Below are 12,635 nucleotides of genomic sequence, written 5' to 3' on the forward strand. Positions count from 1 at the left end.
AAAGGGGCTGTCATGTTTAACACTGTTAGAGAATTCCTTTAATCCTTTGTTCAACATTTTGCCTTGTGTAGTAGTCTTGTCTTGACAAAATATGAGTATGTTGCAGATAATTAACTTTATTTGTGTTGTAGTGGTCTATAGATCCTAAAACTGCAACTGAAGTTTTGACAATATTTTATAAATTAATAGTGCAGATGATAGTAAACTATAATAAACGTCTTCCTGTATCCTCCCTTTTTCCCTTTCTTTCTTATTTAAGGAGTTTGTGCTTAAATCATCAGCTTTCTGTCCTGTTCTACACTAACAGCTTCAGAGTTAATTAACCTGATAATAATAATAATAACTCTTTATTTATATAGTGTACACAGATCACACAGCGCTGCACAGAGCTTGCCAAATCAGTCCCTGTCCCCAATGGGGCTCACAATCTAATCAACCTAATAGTATGTTTTGCAGTGTAGGAGGAAACCAAAGGACCCGGAGAAAATCCATGCAAACACAGAGAGATTTACAGACATTCTCTGAATTATATGATTACCTCAGAGAGCTGAATTATGAAGGGCAAATTGTCAGAAATGAACAGTTTTTGAACCACACCCAGGGCTGCTCTGTTTGAGGCTGTGATTGACAGCTAGAAGGAATTCTGTAAAAGATGAAGAATTTATTTGTCAAGTCATCGGCATTCCACCCTGAAATTAATTGTCAATTTCTGGAACAGTATTTGATGTGTTTTGTGTCTGACTGTCAGTGTCTGAATGGGTTAAATATCTGGAGTTGGCTGAGTTCCCCCATAGCGATCTTGTGCCATGTCCCCATTCTTTTGCAATTATGGTTTTTAACTGCATTTTTCATCCATATGTACTGTACTCTATGGTAATTCTCAGTCTGATACTGTTATTTGTGCTATGGTAGGACACAGGCTCACAAGAGCCTGTTAAAAGGTCAAGGCATCATCAGTAAACAGGCGAATAAAAAAACAAATTGCTGGACCAGACTTTGCTGTAGGTTTGGCTTGCTACAAAAAACTTGTGAGAGTTAAATATGGCCTTATGAAAAGTGGCTTGTGAACCTCTTCAGTACAGGGTAGGGAACTTGCTTAGCTGAGTGAGAGGCTTTTGACTATGGTCGGGAAGCGAGAGTTCTCCATACAGAGAGTTTGCCAATTGGGGCCATCTTGCAGGCGTATGGAGACTTAAACCCATTGATGCTCCACTACTTACTCCCTGACTCTAGTCAAAATCCTCTCACTCAGCTAAAATAGTTCCCTACACTGTACTGCAGAGATGCAACCACGTTGAAACAGGGTTGTCTACAGTTGGGAGTCTGTTCTCTGTGGAATAGATATACTGGTTTGGCTTTAATCCCACAATATGTCATAAGGGTTCCTGAAAGTAAGGGGTCGTCTGACTTACATGGTAGCAAAAGAGACGTCATTTCCTTGTCTCATCTAAATGTTTTCTATATATTTAGCTGCCCACACATCACACTGAATGTTCAATGTGACAAGTTCCTTTTAAGATGTATCCAAAAACAAACAGCTAAAGCCTTGTTGTAAAACAATGAATGATGTCTGTTGCAAACCAGCAGCAAAATGTGTTATGAACCAAGGATCATACTTGTTAGTTTTGAACAAAAAAGTTGTAATATACTATACCAACCTATACTATACCATTGTTGAGAAGAATGTGTATTTTCTAGGCATTATAACAAATGTAACTTTTGTGATCATTAATCCACTGTATGAACACAAGTGTTACTAGCTGGACATGTAGTCTGTGCTAGAACTATGATACATTTATTTACCGGATGTCTGCGTACGAATTGCTTTGTCATACATGTATGTCTAATGGGACAGGAAAAGATAAAATGAATTTTTATTTTAATATATACTGTATGTGTACACACATAAATAATCACTGTACACACACCATGGGGCAGATTTATCAAGTGTCTGAATGTCAGAAAATTTCTAGTTGCCCATGGCAACCAATCACAGCTCCCCTTTAAACTATTCATAAGCACTGGTAGAATGAAAGCTGAGCTATGATTGGTTGCCATGGGCAACTGGAAATATTCTGACTTTCAGACACTTGATAAATCTGCCCCCATATATTTACTAAAGGTTGTGCACCAGTTTTCTGTTGGACTTTGCACGTTCTTTCATGTGCAAACCGCTTGCACATGTATTTAAGGACTGTCCGCCCCACATATATGTGGCCAGGGCCGGCGCTATGGGTAGGCAAAGGTGGCAATTGCCCAGGGCCCCCAGGGAGAAAGGGGAGAATCTCTTCTTTCAAATGAATCTTGAATTTTGTTTCTAGGTGCTATGGATCCAGAGATATTCAGGTTTAAAGTGAGAATATCAGGTGCCATTTTTATATATAAATATCTCCATTTTCCTACATTTTAGAAACACAATAGATTCATATAAAAGAGGAGACTCTCTACTTTCATAGGAAAAAAGAAGTGAGGTTCTATGTGTCACAGAGCCAGAGATACAGCCCCCTGAAGTGTCTCCCCCATCTCCAGATTCTTAGCCATCAGGCTGCAGGGAGCATTTGCTGCACACAGGAGCTGCTGCACCTCACAGAGAATGGAAATATTTACTTTATATGTTACTACATTTTGAGAAGGGATAATATCAACTAATATTCATGTTTTTAACCCTTCTCTATGCAGTACTATCTAAGAACACACTTTGCGCCACATGTATCAATCGGTTTTTTCTGTTGTTTTTGCGCCTTTTCATTCAGGCGCACCGTTTTTGTGCAATTTTTGCGACTAAATGCCAAACTAGCTGCGCAGCAGAAATAAGCAGCTTTCCCACATTTATCCTAACAATTCAGATGTTTTGCTGCGCCTAATGATATTCATCACTTGTGACTTTTCATTTAGGCGTAAAAACGGGCGCAAAAACACTCAAGCCCGAAGCTGGCGTTAACTGAGAAGAAAGCACTGAGCCCCTTTGCAGAACAGCTCATTTCTAGCAGCAGAGCTCAGCCAGACACTGCAGACACTAGAACAGACCATACAGACATGAGATACTCTGCAGACACTAGTACAGATAATACAGACATGAGATACTCTGCAGACACTAGTACAGATAATACAGACATGAGATACTCTGCAGACACTAGTACAGATAATACAGACATGAGATACTCTGCAGACACTAGTACAGATAATACAGACATGAGATACTCTGCAGACAGGAGCTGCAGACTCTATTTACAGTTCATCACCTTCTATTTACAAAACATTCTGCAGAATCCTGAGCTCAGAGCAAGAGAGAAGAGAACGTTACAGAATGTTGCAGATACTACAGACAAGTGTCCCCCATGTAATTCTGCACAGTATCACCAGTGTGTCTGAGGGGGATACTGTGCAGAATTACAGGGGTGCAGCAGGAGACCAGCACTGGGGGATCCCCTCCAGGAGAAGCCACTGCTGAGGAGGTCAATGGGTGCTGGGTGTCACACACCTGGGTGCTGCTGTGAGTGTTATCTTCATTCTGGGATGTGGGAGAAGCAGAGAGGATCTTGTAGCAGGATCACATGTAAGTGCCCGAATCTAACATTGCGCCTAAACTGCGCCAAAATTGCGCCTAAACTGTGTTAAAGTAAAGTGATTAATAAGAGGCAGAAAATATACTTATCACAGATGGTTGTAGCTTGTGATAATTCTGTAAAACAGTGCGCCAGAATTTAGGCGCAACTACTACACTTAGGCGCACAAAAGTGATAAATGTGGCCCTTAGAACTTATTCCCTTTTATTTTGTTGGGAAAATTGACTGATACGATGAACATTTAATCCTCTTCACCTAATGTGACTACACCGCGACCAGAACATGTCCATAAAGTTCTCATTAGAGAGGTTTATGGATATATAGTTATTTATTTGGGTTACCATTGTGTAAGGAACAGACAATGACACATCTGTGTGAATTTTCTGCAGTTCCCTTTGCTGCATATTTTGGTGAATATCCACATGTGGGGTCTGTATCATCTCCTCACATCTTACTGGTTTAGGAAAGTAGATTTTCTTTATATAAGTATCTGGATTTGTACATATTTTAGAGGAAATTTTGAATGTTAATTGCCAAATGCATGGCCTGGTTGTCTGCTTTCAAAATACTATAGGTTTTATGGCGCGGTTACTTTTTATTCTGTTTTATTGATATATTTTGCAGGTTGTGACTGTCTAAAAACGTCTAGCTGAAAAGCAGATATCTAGTTATTACAGTTTTAGTGATATTATGTGGATTTATTTATGTGAACATATCAATAGGGCACATTTGTGAACTCTACAAATGTCCATGTATTACATTTAGGAGATGTGAAGGTAAACATTTTCTGTTTGGAGCACATTTTTTGCCATCAAAGTCAAATTTTAAGTATTTTTAATAAAATGTTTCAATTTGAATCAAAATTGCATGAAGGCGCCTATGTCTATAAAATCTTTGATGCAATTTTGAAAATGGGGCAAGTGTCTGCTTTCAGAAAATATCGGTCCCTCTCCCCAATGGGCCTCACAGTCTAATCAACCTACCAGTAATTTTTTGGAGTGTGGGAGGAAACCGGAGGACCTGGAGGAAACCCACACAGACACAGAGAGAACATACAAAATCTTTGCAGATGTTGACCAGCGCTGCAAGGCTGTAGTGCTAACCACTGAGCCACTGTGCTGCCCATAAATCTCCCTATCATTTATCTATCTCCTATAAAATTCTCCCATATTACAGTTTGTTTTACCAGACTAAAGGGAGCCTCTTACTGACTGTGACTGGTCATAAAATAGTTTTATTTTGGGGCCCCACTTTTAGTTTTGCCCAGGGCCCCACTTTGTCTAGAACCGGCCCTGTGTGTGGCACGTGACCCTTTTGTGTTGCGGCTTCACACAACATGAATTTCGTCACTGAAATGACCATTCTGGTGCACAGTCCAACTGCACGCCACGTTTAACATGCAAAGTCCGACAGAAGTGTGTTGCATGCCCTATGTTAAGGGTGAACCAAAAAAAAATGAGTGCACTCTTTTGGGGCAGTGCAGGGAGTGTCAGATTCATAAAGAATGGGTGCCATAATTCATGAATCCGGCGCCCTCTGTACACCACACAGGTACACTACACAGTGGCTACTGGGGGCCAGTGTGGCTATTGGGGCACTGTGACTGCTGGGGCAGTGGCCACTGGGAGAACTGTGACTGCTGGGGGGCTGCTGTGGCTACAGGGAGCTATATGACTGTGTGGGGCACTGTGGATGTTGAGTCGGGACACTTTGGCTCCTGGGAGGGTTCAGCTTTGTGGTTTCCCTCAAATGGCTGATTGTAATAGTAATTCTATATACTCGAGTATAAGCCTAGTTTTTCAGCACAAAATTTGTGCTAAAAAACCCTAACTTGGCTTATACTCGAGTCAACTAAAAAATAAAGTCAAAATTCACCTTTCTGACGTCACCCGTAGGTCCTCTACTGTCTCCGATACTCCGGTGCCACCTCGGGTCCTTTGGCTCCTCTTCGGATTCTTCCGCTCCTCTTCGGCTCCTTGGGCTGGGCAGGCTGTATACTACAGGGGCAGGGCAGGCTGTATACTACATGGGCTGGGCAGGCTGTATACTACATGGGCTGGGCAGGCTGTATACTACATGGGCTGGGCAGGCTATATACTACAGGGACAGGGCAGGCTGTATACTACAGGTTCTGGGCAGGCTGTATACTACAGGGGCTGGGAAGGCTGTATGTTACAGGGGCTGGCAGGCTATATACTACAGGGGCTGGGCAGGCTGTATACTACATGGGCTGGGCAGGCTGTATACTACATGGGCTGGGCAGGCTGTATACTACAGGGGCTGGACAGGATGTATGCTACAGGGGCTGGCAGGCTGTATGCTCCAGGGGCTGGCAGGCTGTATACTACAGGGGCTGGGCAGGCTGTATGCTACAGAGGCTGGGCAGGCTGTATACTGCAGGGGCTGGGCAGGCTGTATGCTACAGGGGCTGGCGGGCTGTATACCACAGGGGCTGGGCAGGCTGTATACCACAGGGGCTGGCGGGCTGTATACTACAGGGGCTGGGCAAGCTGTATACTACAGGGACTGGGCAGGCTATATGCTACAGGGGCTGGCAGGCTATATAATAAAGGTGACTGGCAGACAGTATACTGGGAGGCTGTGACCAATGCATTTCCCACTCTCGGCTTATGCTCGAGTCAATAGGTTTTCCCAGTTTTTTGTGTTGAAATTAGGGGTCTCGGCTTATACTCAGGTTGGCTTATACTCGAGTATATACGGTAAATGTAACTTGCTAAACAACTGAAGTCAATATATGTAAAATATATGTCAATATGTGTAAAAATACTAAAAATAAATACACATGTTAGATGCTACAACTGTAACAACCCCTAAATTTAGAATAAAATGTTACATAAACCATACTTTGAACATCCAAAAACACAAAATAAAGTATAATTTTTATGCTACCCCTTGTAAAATAAAAAAGGATAATACAGTATACTCAAATATATTAAATATAAAAACTACATCTTGTTATGCAAAAAATAAGCTGCTTAATGGGAATATCTATCAAACAAGAAGATTATGGAATCTTGTATTGTATTGTATAACTCTGTCGGGCCAGTGCGGGGAAGCAACAGATTAATGATTTCTGGCGCACAATCTTAGTGAAAAGCCGCATGCAGCATTATACACGGGCAGAGCACTTTTAGGCTACATTCACACACATGTATGGGGGACGTATATACGACCGACATACATACGGCCCATACACTTCTATGGGTTTGCACGTGCGGCACCGTACCGCTCCATAGCCCGTAGAAAGATAGGACGAGTGCTGTATACTCCTATGGAGAGGTGCGGGGGTGAGCTGCGCTTATCCCCTGCTCCTCTCTGCATCGCCGATATATGCCCGCTGTACTACGGTACGGTGGGCAAACATCGTTTGCATGTAGCCTTAGTTCGGTTTCCCACATTCTTAGTAAATGTGCCCCAATGGGCTATGGTTACATTTCAGGTGCTCTGATGAAGCTGCTACTGATGTTCTTGGCTGCCAGGATCCATTACCGTTGCTCGGTTGCAACCGGTTGTGCAACATGGAACCCCTGCTGCTGATGATCCGCTTGGTGGGGAGTGATAGAGTGAGAGGCCAAGTTAATGCAAGTAGGGCTGGTGAGGAGGGTGGGGATGGGGTTCAAAAGCCAGAGCCAATGCACAGGCAGCTACCTACAGCGGTGCCATATTGACAGTGCATCTTTTCTAAGTGCCACCACAAGTACACAAGATTTGGAGTGTGAAGGCGATGGAGGAAAGAGGTTATTTTGTTTTCCAGATAACATTTGAAAGAAAGAGTAAAGCATGTTATTACAGATAATGTCCCTTTGTTCCCTTCTGGTTACATTCTGGAATAATTCTGTACACTTAAATTGTTACACTTATTACACTAGTTACACTCAGGTATACACCAGGACAAATTAGTTAAAACTATCAGGTATTAATCAAGAGGGTGGAGAGACACAGAAAGCAGCCAGGAAGTCTCCAGGGAGAACAGGGAAACAGATTTGCATTTATACATACCAATAGCAACGAAGGTGGAGAGAAAGGCAAGAGGTGTTGGGACTTCTGGTGCCAAATTAAGCAGACAAAGAGGTGCTGGGACTTTGGTGCCAAATTAAGCAGGCGTACCAATAACATGAAAGGTGCAGAGAAAGACAAGAGGTGCTGGGATTTCTGGTGCCAAATTAAGCAGGCGTACCAATAACATGAAAGGTGCAGAGAAAGGCAAGAGGTGCTGGGACTTCTGGTGCCAAATTAAGCAGACAAAGAGGTGCTGGGACTTTGGTGCCAAATTAAGCAGGCGTACCAATAACATGAAAGGTGCAGAGAAAGGCAAGAGGTGCTGGGACTTTTGGTGCCAAATTAGGCAGACATACCAATAACATGAAAGGTGCAGAGAAAGATAAGAGGTGCTGGGACTTCTGGTGCCAAATTAAGCAGACATACCTGTGGATAAGAGAAATGAGTGATGGTGAGACCAGGTGAAAGTGATATTGAAGATGATCATGATGATCATGATGGCCATATTCAATAATGCTACATTCTGGAATAATTCTGTACACTTAAATAGTTGCACTTAGAAAGGTTGTACTGGGTAAGATCACCAACTTTTTTGTGGTGCACCTTTAACATAAGGCGTGCAACACAATATGAAAGTTAAATATGGTGCTCAGTCCAAATCAGCCAGACCACCGACGGCATGCCCCCTAATTTGTGTTGCATGGAGGCCAGCGCAGCTGTGCCACAAAAGGGTTGCGTGCTAAACAAAAGCGGTACAGAAATTTCTTAAATACATGTGCAAGCCGTTTTAGCCTAGAAGAATGTGCAAAGTCTGACTGAAGTGTGGCAAAAACCCCTTAGTAAATGTACCCCATTATGTCATACAGTGTCATAAAACGAAACATAAGTACAGTAGTTTTGAAAGCCAGCAATATCTTGTCACCTTTTCAGTTGACCAATAAACAATATTAAGGGAGGAGGACACAGTTTCACTCTTCAGTATCTACTGGTTAAGAGATCAATTTCTTTAAACATAAGATTCGATGCACTCCTTTACTGTCTAGGTTAGTGCTGACCTCTGGAAATGACAAAATTTTTTCAGTGATTAACAGAAAGTATAAATGAATTGTAACTTTACTTTATTCTATGTTATTTTAATTAATCTGTTGTATTAAGACCTGTCTGGTGATGATGTACATTGTTGGCAATGCACAGGTTAATCATTTTGTTAGCACTATCCTATTTTTATTTTTTTTTTGCTTTTGTACACAGAGAAGATCCTTCATTCAGTCCCAGGAGGGGGAGTATGTGTGGGGTGTGAGTGAGGAGGGGGGTTCTGCTATTGTACAGATAAACACACCATAAGCTAGGCTGTACTTTGACCAAGATATCTCTATAAATGAGCTGTGAGGGAAAGAAGTCGCTGGGAGAGCTGAGCTCTTATCTTCCACAACGAAAGGACCAGTCATGGAGAACACAGATCACCTGGTAGAATCTGTAGTAAATGTTGTCTTCTCTAAAAACCGCCAGGAATGTCCTGAGCCAATAAAAGCAGAGGTACAAGGTAAGGGGCTCTCAGCCATTTCTCTTCTATATACAGCTTGTGCACAGGAAATGAATATGTGGGATGATATGTGTCTGGTTATGTCTGAGTCATCTTCTTAAGGAGGGGTTTGGGGGTTTTGTAGTTCAAAACATTCATCACACCATTATACTCTGCTTCAATTTTTTTTTTTATAATAATAATTTTTTGTGCTAATATAAAATGTAAGTGACTGTTGCTCTATGGATAACCTGAGTATGCACAGCCACAGAACTGACTAGAACAGAGAAGACTTTCTTTGTATTTGAGAATTATCTCTCACCATACACAGCAGGTACTTAGGATATGTAACTTGGAAGCTAAGTGACAAAGAATTACAAAGAATTACAATGAGTGCATATTATTAAACATGATGTTTTTTCAACTGTTAATGCTAAAATCTAAAACAAAAAACAACCTCCCTGTTCTTTTAAGTGCTGCAGCTATTACAGTATAGCATGTCAGTGTTCAGCCAATGGTGGGCCATAGCAATGATGTGCTGGTACATAGAGACTAAACATGCACTATGTTGTTTAGCATAGGTAGTCCATGATTTTTTACTCTGTCATCCGTCAACATAGCCCCCCATATCTAATTGTTGGGGGCTTACAACAGTTTCCAGCACCAATCAGCTTCTGAAGCAGATGGTAACTTTAATAATACCTAATCCTGCAATGAAAGCATGGCTACTTAGGCACTACAAAATGCTGTATTGGATGTAAGATGCTTCACTGAGCGTGTCTGTTTTTGTGCTTCACAAGGATTGCAATGCAACAATATGTGTGTAATCGGTCGTAAAAGCTGGCACATTTTCAGACTGTCTAGTTTACCTTTACACAGTGTTACTATGTGACATGATAGTGAATTTGCTCCAATGTTTGTGAACTTTTTGTACTAGTAAAAACAGATATTTAGTAACACCACTACTGATTATGTATTAAGATAAGTAGACAAGACCTGACAATAATGAAACTGAGTAAACAATGACACAAAAAAATGACTGGCCACAATGCCTGACTGTTCCCATGAGAGTCTATGTTCCCATGGAAGTCGCTGACCACAGCATATTGCTTCTCCCAATTGAAAATACTCATCGGAGCCAAAGGTGAATGTGTATAATTCAGGAGGAATAGGTGGCAGCTAAACATTTAAAATGTATGGATGCCTTGTTTGAGATAAATACCTAATGGCCTAGGAAGTAAATTTACAATGTTGTCAGGAATAAGGCACAATGGATATTATATGTGAGATAAGAATAAACACACATTTCCTCTTAGATTAACACTGATTGGAAGATAAACTGTAGATGTAATGTTCAAATCAGAGAGGTGATTATTAGACCGCATTTACATCACATTTTGCAGTTATGTTGTAGCAAGATTGGCCGTTTTTTGCTGCAATAAAATATGTATGTGCAACATCCTTGCCAATACATAGGCAGACTGGTGGTTGCGAACAACACCCTCTCCAGGTTAGGAGCTGATGGAGGGAGTCACAAACTCTCTATGAAGGTTCTAGTACCTGGACATTACGGAATATCAGCTATTACGCTGTAGATCCTGCCTGAACAGAAAATGGTTAAGTGGGTCAAAGTTATTGACCAATGATGTTTCTGCCATGTACACTGGAGTGTTATTGGAGAGGTGCTACCACCTGACCAAGAGAATAAAACCCCTGGGCAGGGAGGAGCAAGTCCTCTTTCCAGCAAGGCTCTTGGACCTCATGCTCCTTCTTAGGAGCCTGTCTATTACCAGCAGTCCAGACCACATGGTCTGAGTGAAGAGAGAGAGAGTGTTTAGTACACCGTCAGTACTGACACTTAACCTGATCCCAGGACCAGAGTCAGGAGACTCAGAGCTGCAGCTTCCACAGTTTGGACATATCCCACTACCAGGCTGGTGCAGTATTCCTGAGGACCCTCTCCACGACCACTCCAGTAAACCCGTTGTCTGCTGTTGTTCAATAAAGAACCATGAATTGTTCTGTCACCACCACGGGCTCCCCATCCATTACCCAGGGATCTTGCAAGTGGCATCACAAACAGGATATTTACTTCTGTGCCTTACAGCCCTGGCCATAAGTTTTGAGAATGATACAAATGTTAATTTTTACAGTCTACCGTATTATAATGGCAATTTGCATATACTCCAGAATGTTATAAAGAGTGATCAGCTTAACAGCAATTAATTATAAAGTCAATATTTGCCTAGAAAATGAACTTTTTCCCCCAAAACACATCAACTTCATTGCAGGCCTGCCTTAAAAGGAGCAGCTAACATCGTTTCAGTGATTGCTCCATTAACCCAGGTGTGGGTGTTGATGAGGACAGGGCTGGTGTCATGATTAAGTAAGAATCACACCACTGGACACTTTAAAAGGAGGCTGGTGCTTGGCAACATTGTTTCTCTTCTGTTAACCATGGTTATCTCTAAAGAAACACGTGCAGTCAACAGGGAAGAGTATCGCAACTAGAAAGATTGCACCTCAGTCAACAATCTATTGCATCATCAAGGAATTCAAGCTTAGAGGTTCCATTGTTGCCAAAAACACTCCAGGGCACCCAAGGAGGACCAGCAAGCACCAGGACCGTCTCTTAAAAGTCTTTCAGCTTCAGGATCGGGCTACCAGCAGTGCAGAGCTTGCTCAGGAATGCCAGCAGGCAGGTGTCAGTGCATCTGCATGCACTGTGAGGCGGAGACGTTTGGAGCAAGGCCTGGTGTCAAGGAGGGCAGCAAAGAAGCCACTTCTCTCCAGAAAAAAACATCAGGGACAGACTGATATTCTGCAAAAGGTACAGGGAGTGGACTGCTGAGGACTGGGGTAAAGTAATTTTCTCTGATGAATCCCCTTTCCGATTGTTTGGAAAATCTGGAAAACAGCTTGTTTGGAGAAGACAAGGTGAGCGATACCATCAGTCTTGTCTCATGCCAACTGTAAAGCATCCTGCAACCATTCATGTGTGGGGTTGCTTCTCAGCCAAGGGAATCGTCTCTTTCACAGTCTTAGCTAAAAACACATCCACGAATAAAGAATGGTACCAGAATGTCCTCCAAGAGCAACTTCTCCCAACCGTCCAAGAGCAGTTTGGTGAACAACAATGCCTTTTCCAGCATGATGGAGCACCTTGCCATAAAGCAAAGGGGATAACTAAATGGTTTAGGGAACAAAATATAGAGATTTTGGTTCCATGGCCTGGAAACTCCCCAGATCATAATCCCATTGAGAACTTGTGGTCAATCATCAAGAGACAGGTGGACAACCAAAAACAAATTGTGACAAAATGCAAGCATTGATTGTGCAAGAATGGACTGCAGTCAGGATTTGGTCCAGAAGTTGATTGGGAGCTGCCAGGGAGAATTGCAGAGGTCCTGAAGAAGAAGGGTCAACATTGCAAATATTGACTTGCTGCATTAACTCATTCTGTCAATAAAAACTTTTGTTACTCATAATATAATTGCACTTGTATTTCTTTATGTGATAAAAACATC

The 12,635-nt window shown here is 42.0% G+C and overlaps 1 protein-coding gene across 1 annotated transcript in view; it reads left to right on the forward strand.

Moving 5' to 3' along the window:
- Positions 1-8,885: 8,885 nt before the first annotated feature.
- BCO1 (beta-carotene oxygenase 1) overlaps positions 8,886-12,635 on the forward strand; it is a 34,329-nt gene continuing 30,579 nt past the window's right edge. Inside the window, exon 1 of the mRNA XM_072117572.1 lies at positions 8,886-9,129. Within this exon, the coding sequence (XP_071973673.1) occupies positions 9,033-9,129 (97 nt within the window). The 5' untranslated portion in view covers positions 8,886-9,032. The remainder of the gene's footprint in view (positions 9,130-12,635) is intronic.

The sequence above is a fragment of the Engystomops pustulosus genome, chromosome 7, assembly GCF_040894005.1.
Source record: "Engystomops pustulosus chromosome 7, aEngPut4.maternal, whole genome shotgun sequence".
Lineage (NCBI taxonomy): Eukaryota > Metazoa > Chordata > Amphibia > Anura > Leptodactylidae > Engystomops > Engystomops pustulosus.